Source organism: Aulostomus chinensis, chromosome 19 (assembly GCF_037954235.1).
Source record: "Aulostomus chinensis isolate RoL2024-O1b breed Wild chromosome 19, RoL_Achi_v1.0, whole genome shotgun sequence".
NCBI lineage: Eukaryota > Metazoa > Chordata > Actinopteri > Syngnathiformes > Aulostomidae > Aulostomus > Aulostomus chinensis.
The window spans coordinates 9848681-9862574 of record NC_141338.1 but is presented as its reverse complement, the minus strand read 5'-3'; the positions used below and the strand labels follow the sequence as shown (position 1 = coordinate 9862574).

General features: G+C 41.3%; 2 protein-coding genes across 3 annotated transcripts; one reads left to right on the top strand and one right to left on the bottom strand.

Annotated features, from left to right (window-relative positions):
• Window positions 1–530: 530 nt before the first annotated feature.
• mtfp1 (mitochondrial fission process 1) lies at window positions 531–6545 on the bottom strand. Its single transcript, XM_086187159.1, has 4 exons — window positions 6398–6545; window positions 4173–4300; window positions 3842–4074; window positions 531–2924 (listed from the first exon to the last, which is right to left on the bottom strand). The coding sequence occupies exons 1-4, from the start codon at window positions 6465–6467 to the stop codon at window positions 2858–2860; spliced, it is 498 nt and encodes a 165-aa protein (XP_086043285.1). The 5' UTR covers window positions 6468–6545; the 3' UTR covers window positions 531–2857.
• A 2381-nt stretch (window positions 6546–8926) lies between these two features.
• On the top strand, window positions 8927–13862 carry lman2la (lectin, mannose-binding 2-like a). 2 transcript variants are annotated; one of them, XM_086187836.1, is made up of 9 exons: window positions 8927–9135; window positions 9502–9620; window positions 10661–10778; window positions 10853–10935; window positions 11049–11081; window positions 11243–11404; window positions 11539–11653; window positions 12356–12481; window positions 12587–13862. In XM_086187836.1, the coding sequence occupies exons 1-9, from the start codon at window positions 8931–8933 to the stop codon at window positions 12727–12729; spliced, it is 1104 nt and encodes a 367-aa protein (XP_086043962.1). In that variant the 5' UTR covers window positions 8927–8930; the 3' UTR covers window positions 12730–13862. The 2 variants fall into 2 exon arrangements, with proteins under 2 accessions (XP_086043962.1, XP_086043963.1); XM_086187837.1 differs by lacking the exon at window positions 11049–11081.
• Window positions 13863–13894: the final 32 nt, after the last annotated feature.

Here is a 13894-nt window from a genome sequence, read left to right as displayed (position 1 = left end):
CAGGGTCTCATGTGCTTTAGGGTGCTTCCATTACTGCTTTCATCTGAGGGTGATAGTTGGTTATTAGGAAGTGGAAACTTCAGAGCAAGTAGTTCTGCTGCTTTTTGAAATCAGACTTCTTTTAAGTGATTGCTCAATAATTTCCCTGCAAACTGAGTTGAGTCAGTATTTCCTGCAGTGCTCCAGCTTTAGTTGCTTACGTATGAAGTTACTTTACTTACTGACTGTAAAAGATAGCAGCCTGAATGTCAAAAATCGGAACAAATGAAGTTTGTAAGAGGATCAAAGTTCAGTGACGGAGCAAACCAGCAGGCTCGTAGAGTCACGTTTCGTTAAATAGTGAAGTATTTTCAAATTGTAAAAAAATATGTTGACGTACATTTTCATGATTTTTTCACAAAATTTCCTGACTTCAGTCCTGGAAATTGCCATTTTCAAATTCGGTGACACATTAAGGTTTTCCCAACCATATGAAACTTCTCTATTAATTTGTGATAACTGAATAAGGCAAATCACACATGATTAGCATTATAGACTTTATTTCAGGAAAGATAAATTGTTTTCTCCAGTGTTTCAGAAGTGATTACAGGAAGATTATTACGACAGAGGTAAAGCCTCAGGTTTTATCAGTTTCTTTCTCAGTAGAAAGAAAAATTTCCACCTTGTGAACTACAATAAACTCACAGTTTGAGTGGGGGAAAAAAAGTCAGTGAAGGCTGCGAATGTGATTCATAGAACCCACTTCCGAAAACACTGCTGAGCGAAGGATTTTTTTTTTTTATTTGCAACATGTAAAAACACATTTAGGAAATGTAAGATGTAAAATCGGAAATGAGGAAAACTGAATATGAATATAAAATGTTGATGGATGCACCAGTTGTAAAGAAGACGATTAGACATGTCGTACTGGTAAAAGCAAAGGTGAAATTGTCCTTACATTCACATTGTGGCGTCCCAGCTCAAGAGCCTGTTCACATGCTTAACTGGCAGGCATATCTCATGATTTTCAACCATGCAGCCTTTGCTAGAAACACCTGGGCTTCTCCTGCTATAACTGTCCGCTGTGAAAAATTACACAAGGTCAAAGTAATCTCTGTGCTTAAGTGAACGGAAACATCCAACCCTGCAGCCAGCGAATGCCCTCATACACACTTAGGACTTGACCTTGCGTTGCAACTGTCAGTCGGGAAAAAGTAGTGTTTTCAGTGGCCTTGTGACCTGGCCTGTCTATGAAACATCATCAAATAAGACGTATAAACACTCGTTAGCGTGTTACTATCTGATACGCCCTCAAATCTTTCAGTTTAAACGTGTGAACCACATCCTCCATGGTATGGTCTGACACGGTTATTGCTAAGATGGTATACTGGTGTTTGATGACTAAGAAAGATTCTCAGTGTTCCCTTTGGCTGTGAGTGACAGCTGAAGTACAGTATGAAGCAATGTTTAGAAACAGATTTCCCTTCTTTTCCCTCCCCTTTTTTTTAAAGTAAAGTAGGAGAACAATGTCTGAAAGACTTGTTCTCTTGCATAGTTCAGCACAAGACAGTAAATATGACTTTGCTCCTTTAAGCAAAGCCTTGGCAACAATAAACATGACTGTATAATTCTGAGGCTTTGTTCTGACTGCAAGACCAAATCTGATTTGTGACATATCACGATCAGCTGCAAACCACAATTGGAAGTGGTTTAAGGTTTCTTACAGATGCAGTGTGAACACTCGGACAGGATTTCACTTGTAACCCATTTCTGTTGTCTAGTGGTAACTGCTGATGTCTGGACACCACACATCCAATCAGCTAATAACAGTCCTGACACATTAAATGAGGCCCTTTAACCGTATTCATACGTGCATCATTGACCTACTAAAGTATTCGAGAAAGTGCAAAAGTAAATGCAATGTGCTTCATCCTCGTCTTCATCACTTAAAAAAAAAAAAAAAAAAAACCTGTTCAAGTTGTACAGCGACAGGTTTAGACTAAGTGGGTAATCTATGGCATTTCCCAGACAACTAGTAATCTGGAGTTCCAGCTGTAACTCGTTCCAAATGACATGAATTAACGTCATCTGATAACGCACTCATCCAGCAAACATGATCAGTCTTAGAAATACTTATGAGGTTGATGCTACTAAAGGAATTCTCAGGTGGAGAGACATTTACACAGAGAGAGAAAGAGAGAGAGAGAGAGAGACAGAAATTCACGTCTGTAGAATCACGTATGTAACTATGGCGTAAAAGAATGTTCCCAGTGCAAACCTTTATGGCTCCCATGACCAAAAAATAACATGAAAAAAAAGGGAAAAAGGTGTAGCAGAAGACACCTGGAAAAATCTTCCGAGAGACAAAACATTTTTTTTTGAACAAGTAAGTAAGTAAAAAAAAAAAAAAACTCTGAGTAATAAATAAAGAGGGCCATTGTGGTAAACTGGACCTTTGGCCTTTCTTTACAGTACCACTGAATATGGCTAATAAAAACAGGAGGTGAGGACTCATAGTTCCTCTCCCTGACATCTGGAACTGTAGCTTCCTCTCTGTGCGCAGCCACAGCATTATAACAGCATGTTTCCCTGCCGGAGACTACTTGGAGAAGCAGAATTTCACTGTCATTTATCATTTTCCCGCCCTTACATTCCTCTTTAATCATTATTTGATGCTGCAGCCCAGATTGCTCTGGGAGGGTAAGTACACCCAGAGGGATATTTCAAGAATCACGATTTCAATTTCAACATCTTAGCCAACTCATATATATTATATTAATTTTGCTTTGATATTTGTGTCTCTAATTATCTGTGAAATCTTGCTCCGTGAACTCCTTCTTTGGTGGCTCATCAGCTCATGTCCGGTTTTCCACCCTCCTTATTTGTGCTTCTCGCCATCATCGTAGATCTTTCGAAGACTCGAGTCCAGCAGGAAATCCACCGACCTGCACAGAGCAGAGAGTGGACACGTGACACATCGGTGTGCAGTTTGTGTAGCTCGCAGAGTAACTGAGGAAGAATCCTAAGTGTTACCATTTATAAACATGTATGTACTTCAGAGACAGAGAGTAAACATGCTGACTATCACCTGCATGTTAGAGGAGAAAACAGGATGAATTAGCACACGAGCCAGTTTCTCTCAGGTTACTGTTGTCCCAACCACACACTTCATTATGACATTTGTCAAAGGGAATTTGTACACAAAAAAATTCCTGAGAAATAAGAATCCTCACAAAGTAACTTTTGACGTCTGCTGAACAATTTTAAAACAGCTGCTGTTTGTTTGTATAAATTTCAGTACAACTTTTAAGAGGATTCTTCGAATAACTTCATGAACATTTGTAACAATTGCAGCTGTCAACCAAGAACAAGTTAAAATAGTTCCACTGAAATTTGATATGCGCTGGCTCTAATTTTAAAACATGTGATGTTTGAATTCATGCCCTGTCACACGCCTGACACTGGAGAACCAAAACTGTTCTTTACCCCTCAGTGCATGTAAGTAAATATTTATTTTGCATCATTTTGATGCAGATATTTGAACATTTGATCAACACAAGTGTGTATCAGATCTATGTAGGCGTGAATTTAATAGGAGGATGAGTCAAGGAGGAAGTTACTACTGCCTGTGTCCCTGACCAGGTCACTGGCAGAGAGAACTGGGGTTGGTCTCTGGCCCCAGCGCACGGCTGCCCGCTGCCACAGTACACAGCGGACGGGGTTAAAGCACTTAGCAGTGAGGCAAGTGCAGCTCAAACTGCTCATCACATGCAGGCAGCCAAACCCTTCAAATTAAATCTTACATAATCTGTATTTTATATAATCCACATAAAGCACACGGAGCACTAGAAACACCGCTGACCTGTCTATCGGAGTGATGATGAAGGGGATGGTGGAGAGCCCTATCGCTGTGGTGGTCCACTTGCGGACAGGAAGAGGCCACCTGGTGGATTTTCCCAGCAGGTAGAGGGAAGCAGCACACACACGGTTTATGGTGAAGCCTGGGATGATCACAGAGGCCAGGGCCTGCCACACAAACGTGTCCACGACTGCCACCGCTACCCGCGTCGTCCTGCCTGGCTTCTCCCCATGTGTCTTTGGAGCAGATGCACAGTCAGTCATTATTATTATTAGGAGTTTTTGATGAAGATAACACACTTCAAGCTCTCTGTACACATAGTGTGAGAACATACCACAGCTGCTTTCTTCCCTTTATCCACAGCATCAGCGGTAACGTAGGCAGTAGCGATGGCGTAGCTGCCCCACACTAAGCTCACTGGCACAAGAGCACGGAAGGCCTCCCCGACCTCATTGGCATAACCTGGGGGGGAACATGCACACGCTTGAACCCTCCAAGTCTCCTTCAAGAAGCTTCTAAAACATCATACGTATGGTTAGCTGTCATCAGGTCGAAACGCAAATATTCTCATGTACTGAAACCGTCCCATGCGTGAATTTCACATTAAAATATTCAAAGAAAATATAGAAAGCAATAAAACTCAATTAAAAAGGGGTGTGTCCTGTATTTCCAGGATAGTACTAATATCTGGAAATGATTTAGTGTTCATAGCTCTCATGACAGGGAACTACTGAGAAAAAAAGAGCATTTTTCAGTGTACAACCCAGCAATGACTGGGTAAAAAACAGCAGCTTTCAGATGCAATAAAAAAGTGTTTCCTATTTGATTATTAAACTACATGGTGGACAGGTTCCTCTAACAGGATTCCTTAAGTTTCCAGTTGTTGCATGAGTTTAACAGAAATGTTTTGAAAAGTGCAACTGTTGGAAAAAACATGCCTTGCTGCCTCAAAAATGGAACTGATATGCTGATTTAACACAACATTTGGAACCAGTGCATTTGGATAATAATAAAGACAATATCTCATACAGCTGCTTAGTAGGCTGAGACTAAACTTAACATGATCAGCTAAAGCTTCAGATTACACTGTATGATTTCCTAGTTGTACTACACCAAGGAAAAAAGGTGTTTGAGGGTGTGTGTGTGTGTTTGTGTGCACTAGATATTGAAGAGATATAGAAGAGATGGGAAGGAAAAAGAGAGGAGGTTGAAAATAAAATTCAAATGGAGAAAGGTTCAGCAGTAAAGAGTGCAAGCTGGGAAATGGCTAATCATGGCAACAACAGAGAGTAACTGACTAACAACTGGCAACTATGTAGAATTAAAGCAAGAGCTGATTTTGGAAGTGACCCAGATAAAGGAAGGAACACGATACCAGGACATCCAGGAGTGGGATTCAAATGTAATTAAGCTCCTATATCCTCATTAAAACTCTTGACCTTAACAAAAGGAGGCATTCAGTGGGCTGTTGGGCCCCCACATAAATAGTGAATATTTTAAATCTGCCCCCACCCCCAGATAACCACAGGGACCTGACAGAAACGTTCCCGCTCACTCAGATAATCTAAACAACCACATTTCTGCTACAGTCCAATCTTTTCTTACATAATTGCCATTTTTCATGGAAGTACAAACTAATCCTTTCCAAACATGCTAGAGACAGTGCAGTCAAATGCAGTGATAGGAGGACTGAATGAAGAAGAGTTAGCATCTTCTTTCAAGGATGTACTGTATATGTATACATCTCACAAGTAGAAAACGAAATGCAAACAAAACAATGGAGGGGGGGGGGGGACATTCATGAGGTCCAGTATTCCACTCGGGCAGTCTATTCAGGTGGACTTTAATTGTCATTAATTGTCACAGGTATTGCAGATGTGACTTGTCTGAATCACATTCGTCAATGTTGCAAAACTGAAACCGATTTTTAAAACAGAAACGAACAGATTTATGTATTTTTGTGAATGAATGGAATTTTAAAAACAAAGTACACTGACTGGTGTAGGTGTAGGTACAGGGGGTGTGGAACAACAGCTGCGGCACTAATGCCCTTCACACTGGGTGCTGTGCCTGACCTTTAGAGCAACGTCCCAAGGAAAGACCCTCGGTAAGAGAAGGACGGCGGTGAAAAGACCCCGTCCTCCATTAAATAAGGTGTAACCGCTGTAACAGCGGTGCTGTCGGTGTAGTTTTACCCGCAGGCGTGTCCTCACGTTCGTATGAGTCACCGCCTCGACTTGCTCAACTCCTGCTCGGTTAAGAAGTGAGCTACTGGGGAAACCAGCTTCAGAGTACCGGATAACGTGAATGTGTCGTGTAAACATCCAATTAATAGCGACACTAAAGCGTCGGCTTTACGTCCTCTGGTGACAGCAAATCCTTCGATGGCCAAGTTTGCTATAAATAGTCCCACAACAGCGGGACTATGTTACCTTCTAACTAGCTAGCTAGCTAGTTAGCAAGCTCGCCCCGGGGTCATTCTCCCGCTCCACTATGCCTCCGCGATGTGTCGCGGTCTCTTCGGGGAGAAACTCAAAGAATAAATTCGACACTACATACCTAGAAACCGGACCCAGGTGTCACGGTAAATATCAACCGTTTTGCTCGTGGTTTCTTCAACGGGATCCATGCCTTCCCCGTTGCTTCCTCTACTACATCCCCCGATGCTCCGGCTTGTGAGAAAGCCGAGAGTCAACGGTGACTTGGAGGGGGGCGTGGCTTTTGCTCCAGCATCTACCTCGCTGCAGAGACATCACCGATACTGGACACTAGGGGCAGCAAAACTGCTTCTAGCATCTCTTTTTAACGAGCAGCTCGCAAATGAATCAAGGAGGCATACAGGATATTCTTTACAAATAATATAATGTGTGTATGTCGTTGTTCTTGCAGAAAAAAACAACTGTTATTTTAAGATTAAATTCCATGACTACCTGGTAAATTTTTATCTGTGGTAATTTGCATTTTCTGCTCCTTACAAATTTAAATCTAGAGGGCCTCGATGAGACAAAATGTTTCAGCATTGGCACAATATTGCATAATAATTCTGGTTTACAATTGAAAAAAGAACCCATAAAAACATACACTCCATAACCTCATCATTTACTTACATTATTCATGTTAAATTAATGCACCCTCATTGTAAAGTGTTCCTGAACTTGTTCCCTCAATTTAGCTGTTTTAGGTTGACAAATTTTTCATTCTTCCATTCAATTTTGTAAGCCAGCAAGTTCTAGCTTGAGCTATTTTCAGTGCAATTTTTGTGGAACTTCAAGTACTGATAGTGATTTATACCGAGGTTTCCATCAAAAAAAAAAAAAAAACAGCCCTCATTTTATTCAATTTGTAGGCACAAGATGTAACTTTTTCCAAAATGTAACATAAATGAATTTGATCATTGTTAAGTACATCATTTGTGTCAAATGATGACAAAAAAATCATGTCTAACCACCTCCTTTCTTGTCTCCCATCATTAGATCAGCTTAGCAGCCCAGCAAAGACGATGTCAACAATTGCTGCCAAGTTTGGTTTCAAATCCCAACGCTCTGCTGCCTCGACGCCTGAGGCCAAGCTGAGGAAAGCCAACCACAAGAGCACTTACCTCAGAAGCATTATTGATCCACTAACCATGGACAAAAACAAACTGCAGGAGGTAAGCAAAACACTTTTCTATTACTCTCTAGCCCTCTCTGACAGCAGCACAGCTACTGTAGTGCTCTTTGTTAGGGGTTGCTAAGATCCATTTTCATTTGTCGCAGAAATCATTAAACTGAGGCTAGTCAGAACACAGTTATCATGAGGTGCCAAACACTGATGGTATTTGCAGCATTGTGACTCTAGCAATGTGGTTTAATCACTTTTAACCTTTCTTTCACCAACGAAACCAGAGCTGCTTTAAGTGAAATGCCAGCAGTCCTGTAGGATGCACGTGGCATGCAGCATTGGGAAAATATCCCCAAAACTCCCATTTTAATGTCATATTGTTTTGTGCTTCAGATGGTGGAGTCGCTGCAGCTATGGCTTGAGGAGCAGAGGAGGAGCATGGAGCACAAAGACATGTTGTTCCAGAGGCAGAGCAGAGCAAGTAATTCAGAAATGAAGCTGCAGATTGTTTTTGTCTACATAGTTGGAGACTCAACCAGAGGTAGGTTGACCAAATTTGTAGCTCCATTACTCCATGTTGTCATTATTTAGGTGATAATTAGCAGTGCTGTTAGTTTTTCTCACCAATCATTTTCTATAGTGGTCCTGTTCAGAGTCTGAAATGGTGAACTCTTTAACTTTGATCCACTGTTGTGTTTCTCACTGATCGGCTCTTCAGCTGAAGAACCAGTTGCTGGAAGATGAGGAGGAGCGAGAGGCCTGACTGACTCCAGTTCCAAACTGACCCCTCCGGCTCAGGTGAGCTGGTCCAGCTGGTGAGCCAGGTGAATCAGCAGGAGAGCAGCTCAGTAAGACAATGGAAAAAGGAATAGAACTGTTTACTTCTGACATCCTCCACTGATTATTGAATTGCTACATAAAATAGCTAACTTCTACCCTTTCAAATTGCTGCCATAGTTTCCAGTGTTATTTTCAACCGGAACTATGCAGTTTGATTTTTTTTCCCCCGCAATTTTTAACATGAAAAAGCGACTACGACAGCATCTTGATTTCTCATTTACTATTGTTCCTTATCTTCTCCTGTAATCTCAGCTGGTCCTGAGAAGAAGGCTGAATTGAACTGCCACTGGGGCCAGTTGGTGATTTACAGAAAAGAATTTTAGAGCAAAAAAAGATCAGATTACCAGAAATGAGCAGGAGCTCCAAATGCAAAAGGAGTAGGTAAATATTGAGGATTAAGGAGATGGTTTGATCACAAATCTGGCTTTTTGTCCTTCCTGGCTTCAATGAAACCGGAGATGCTTTATGTGTAATGCCAGGAGGAGGAGGAGGAACATTTTCTCTCTCAACACTATCTATAGAGATACACAGTACCACCAATAGGAAGCGCTCATTCTGATTGACAGTTCAGCGGACCAGTGACGACGAGCCCTGCAGCACAGCTGACCAATGGGAAGGACGCTTACTGGGTGGGTGGGGCGGGCTGTGTCCTATGATGGCCGTGTCCAGCGGGAACAGGCGTTGCGGGGGTCCTAAATCACAATTCTGTTTATTTTCCATACGGACCATTATGCCTTTTAAATCATGCTGGACTTTCGTTGTTCTGACTTTAACTGTAGGCATGTGTTTTGCCGACGACGACCACGAAATGGAGGAATTCCTGAAGCGGGAGTATTCCCTTTCCAAGCCTTACCAGGGTAACTGCTAAACCCTCAGTGGCGAGGGGCAGATTTTTCTAGAAAAAAAAAAGAATTTTGCGTTCAGTTTGATTTCAGTTTTACATTTTACATTTACATTAAATATCCTTAAATGTGTGTTTTAATGTTGTCACGCTTTAGGAGAATGCCGTGACTGCAATGTTCTGTCCATCGTGACATTATAATGTATTATGTTTATGATATAATCTACGTGACGTTATTCAGCGATTCGGTACCTCCCATTATGCTGACTTCATCCCTGGCTTTTTCTTGTGTTGGTTGTTTTGTATATAGAAGCAGTTTTGATAGCATCATTGAGCTGTGCCAGCATTTGTCATGTTGATAGGACTTTTCGTGTGTGTATAGGTGTGGGATCTCTAGGCTCCTCCCACTGGGAGCTGATGGGTGATGCCATGGTTACCACTGATCAGGTGCGCCTCACACCTGACATGCAAAGCAGACAAGGAGCAGTGTGGAGTCGCCTAGTGAGTAGAAACTATAAACACAGATTAAAAAAAATAATAATTCTGCAGCATGAGAAAAAAATAACACTGATTTAAACTGGTTGTAGAGTTTAAGTCAGAATGAAGGTTGATTTTTTTTTAAATTTACCATACAGAAGTGGGCTTCAGAATTAAGAGAGAAAAAAAGATACACAGAGTGGGATTCTTAGTGCAGAGGACGTTAAACATTAATCACCAATATATTACTAAAACTAATTCAATTTTTTTACGGCACCTGTAAAAAAAAAAAAAAAAAAATATATATATATATATATATATATATATATACACACATATACACATGGTTAGAAGTATGAGCTGGTGCACTGGTATAGTGTCAGTGCACACTACTTACTGATTATCATTGTCAAATATTATATTTTTGTAACAGAAATCTTTAGCCACTACAATTGCAAGACTGCAACTAATGTCTGTTTTCCTCATTGGATAAATGACTTCTTTTTTTTTATTAATCATTTATTTTTCAAGTGTTTAAAGCCCAAAGTTTCAGGGTTTTACATACTTATTATGCAACCAAAAGTCTAAAATAAAGTCTCAAATATTCCGTTTTTAGTTGTACCAAAGAGAGAACCGCTGAACATCCTCACATATGAGAAGTTGCGTGAGGCAAATTTTTTTACTTCGAAAAAAGCATTAGGAGATCGGGATCTGATTTGTTGGTTCTCCCCGTGTCTGTGTGGGTTCTCTCTGGTACTCCAGCTTCCTCCCACAGTCCAAAAACATGCAATTGGGGACGAGGCTGATTGATACTCTAAATTGACCGTAGGTGTGACTGTGAGTGTGAATGGTTGTTCGTCTCTCTATGTTGGCCCTGCAATGGACTGGCGACCTGTCCAGGGTGAACCCCGCCTCTCGCCCGTTGACACTGGGATAGGCTTCAACCCCCCCGCGACCCTTAATGTAGGAATAAGCGGAAGATGACGATGGATGGATGGATCTGATGTGTTGTTGAACGACTAATCATTCCAGAGCAACATTATTTAACATCTTTGCCTTAACAGCCGTGCCATCTAAAGGACTGGGAGATGCAAGTTCACTTTAAGATTCATGGACAAGGGAAGAAGAACTTGAATGGTGATGGAATGGCTATTTGGTACACTAAGGAGCGCATGCAGAAAGGTAAATGTTGTACAACTTAATATTTAACCAACCTTACGTGATATCTCCTTATATTGTATTTTCTATTCATACAGGTCCTGTTTTTGGAAATTCGGACAACTTCACCGGCCTGGGTGTTTTTGTGGACACATACCCCAATGAGGAGAAACAACTAGAGGTATGTTGCAGGAACACAGTCCGTCTCACACATTTGGTGAGTGGTAAAATTTGCCTGCATGGTTGTGTAAAGAGGCTATCTTTGTGTTCTTCTGTGCAATCATCTGGAGAAAGGCACAAAAGAAGAGGTACACTCCTCGCACACAGGTAACATGTCTTTGTACTCAAGTGTTTGCCCTTCAACCATGTCTGATGCCATTGTCCACCTCCAGGAGCCCCAGAGGAAGTTTGTTGCATAGCACCATTTTGAGTATTCAATTTTTTTTGACTGTCCGTGTTTTCCTCATCTCCCATGCTTCCTTCACAAGAGGATCTTTCCCTTCGTCCTGGCCATGGTGGGAAACGGCACCATCAGCTATGACCACGAGCGGGATGGTCGTCCAACAGAGCTGGGTGGCTGCAACGCCATGGTGCGCAACCTCAAACACGACACCTTCCTCTTCATCAGATACATCCGCCGCAGATTAACGGTGAGACGTGCACTAGCTAACACGTCTGAGCACACTCACACCTCCTCAAGGCCAAACTTCAAGCCTGTCTTCTGTACTCATTTGAAACTAGAAAATCATAGAGAATAAAAATGATTGCCTCTGCTGACCACCAGGTGATGATAGACATCGATGGGCAGCATGAGTGGAGGGACTGCCTGGACATTCCCGGTGTGCGGCTACCGCAAGGATATTATTTTGGGGCATCTGCAATCACGGGAGACCTCTCGGGTAAACAACTCGTGCAAACGTGATCAACCACATTTTAACAGATATTTGCAGAAACACATTTTTTAATTCACTAAAGCCCTTTTTTAAAATCATTGACGTTTAAATTGTTGCTTATTTAGTCATGAATATTCAGTATTATTAAGACTTGACCTCAGAATAAACATGTCCCATGACTGCTTGATTTACTAATACAGAACCTTGTTTAAAGAAAGGATCTATCACTGGATAGATTGATTGTTTTTTTCAATAAAACTGGGCCTTCTATGTAGGAGGAAGATGCATGTATTTATTTTCAGATTGATTCTGGATGATAAGAGAAAATGAGGCTGTAATATTTCATTTTGCGGTGAGGTTTGTGGTCTGTGTACAAGAACCAAGAAGCACTGTGGCCAAACCCAGGCTGTTGTATCCTCACTGACACAATTTTCTCTGCTAGAATGTCTTTTTTTTTTTTACTAGAATATAGGCAAATTCGTCGTCTGTCATACGATCCAAAGTTTCAAAGGAAAAAGATTCAAACATGTTGCTCAATGAAATGCTCAACTTGCTGTATTTGCCACATTTTTTGACACCGAACAAATAATTTACATCAAAACATTCCGTACAGTCTGATACATTTAATGCTACAAAAACTTTTAAGGGCAGGCAAATACTTAACATGAACGTGATCATATATTTTACTATTTTTTTCAATATTTATAGATAACCACGATATCATCTCCCTGAAACTCTACCAACTGACGGTGCTACGGAGTAAACAGGAAGAGAAAGAGGAAGAAGAAGATGTAATAACTGTACCAAGTGTAGATAATATAGAGCTACTCAGATGTAAGACACACATATATTGTATTGGTCTCAGTTGCTGTCTTTTCTGCTCCCTTTTATCGTTCTAATTGTCATTCCCTCTCCATTTGCTCTCTCCCTCTCTTCTAGTGGGTCAACCTGAAGAAGGGATGAGTGGAATCGCTATTTTCTTGACTGTTCTCTTCTCCATGCTGGGCTGTGTCTTCCTCATTGTCATCGGCCTGTTAGTCTACAGCCACTGGAACGAGAGCAGGCGCAAGCGCTTCTACTGAGGAAGATGAGCACGCTAGAGGTGATAACTTCTGTGGTCGGAGGACCCATCTGCACTGAGATGAGATACTGCTGACAGCCAGTAGAAGGCAGTAGGATGTTTAACCTGAGGACTGGGGGGGAAGTAGATGTATCACCTGCTACAGATAAGCCATCGTCCAACTTTGCCATTGATAGTCATGAAGCAGTAGGAGGACTTTTTTTTCCTCTCAAATCCTTCCTGACACACACCGAACTTGGCCTTACCATCCCCACCTCTGTACTTGTTACATAGCATACGTGCAGTTTATTGCATGACTTCTTATGAGCAGCTATATTTTATCTTTCGTTAACTTTCAGTGGATTTGACATTTGGCCAATAGTCAATTGTTTTTTAATCTAAATGTGTGACGTTTTTTAATCCGATTTTCAGAGAACCGCCTAAACAAAATATAACTGAAAGCACATTTCCGTCCACTACTCATGCAAATATTTTTCATGATAGCCGCAGAGGTTTTCCGTGGTACGCCTCCCTCTTGCAGAGCTAGGGTCATTTCCTCATTCACTTAGTCCATATTAAAGCTGGTATCAAGGCTGATAGAGAAGGTTTGTTGTCAGAGTCAAAAGACAGGCCTCTCACTTTCAAAGTGAAATGATCTTGCCAACATTTTTTGATACAAGTTTGGTTGCTAGACAAGACGATGGATTTCTTCTTTGTGCTGCATTAGAAAGCTGGGACCCACAGAAAACAACTGAGCTCTAGGTAGCTTAGCACAATGAATGGTAGTGGGTGAAAAGTGTTAGCCTATCTCTGTTAATCCAGTACACTTTTAGATAAGATATAATAAGATGGAATAAATCAAAATATATTCCTGGACAAATAAAGATAGCACACCAGATCTATTTGGCTCTTGATTGCGGTATGCTAACACTCCCCACTCACTGCTATTTGCTACATTTTGTTAAGCTAACGAGCGGTCAGCCATGTGGGTCTCAGTTCCCTGCAGCAGGAAGAGGAGAGTGGGGTATCTATCTTCTTGTCTGGCTCTGAAGAGGAAGGTAAATAAGCAAACTCCCCAAATTCCCCGAGTTGACATGTTCCCTTAAATTCTATGTTGGAAATTGTCAAGAAAATGTGTTTCCATGTCCCATAAAACACATATTTTGGTGTAAATGTTTTTCATCACC

Excerpts from the sequence above, each read along its gene's own strand:
- lman2la (XM_086187836.1), top strand. The coding sequence starts at position 8,931 with ATGATGGCCGTGTCCAGCGGGAACAGGCGTTGCGGGGGTCCTAAATCA. Across the intron at positions 9,136-9,501 it reads CCTTTCCAAGCCTTACCAGG|GTGTGGGATCTCTAGGCTCC; the intron begins GTAACTGCTAAA and ends GTGTGTGTATAG. Across the intron at positions 12,482-12,586 it reads TAATATAGAGCTACTCAGAT|TGGGTCAACCTGAAGAAGGG; the intron begins GTAAGACACACA and ends CCTCTCTTCTAG.
- mtfp1 (XM_086187159.1), bottom strand. The coding sequence starts at position 6,467 with ATGGATCCCGTTGAAGAAACCACGAGCAAAACGGTTGATATTTACCGT. Across the intron at positions 4,301-6,397 it reads CACCTGGGTCCGGTTTCTAG|GTTATGCCAATGAGGTCGGG; the intron begins GTATGTAGTGTC and ends GTTCCCCCCCAG. Across the intron at positions 4,075-4,172 it reads AAGGGAAGAAAGCAGCTGTG|ACACATGGGGAGAAGCCAGG; the intron begins GTATGTTCTCAC and ends TCTGCTCCAAAG.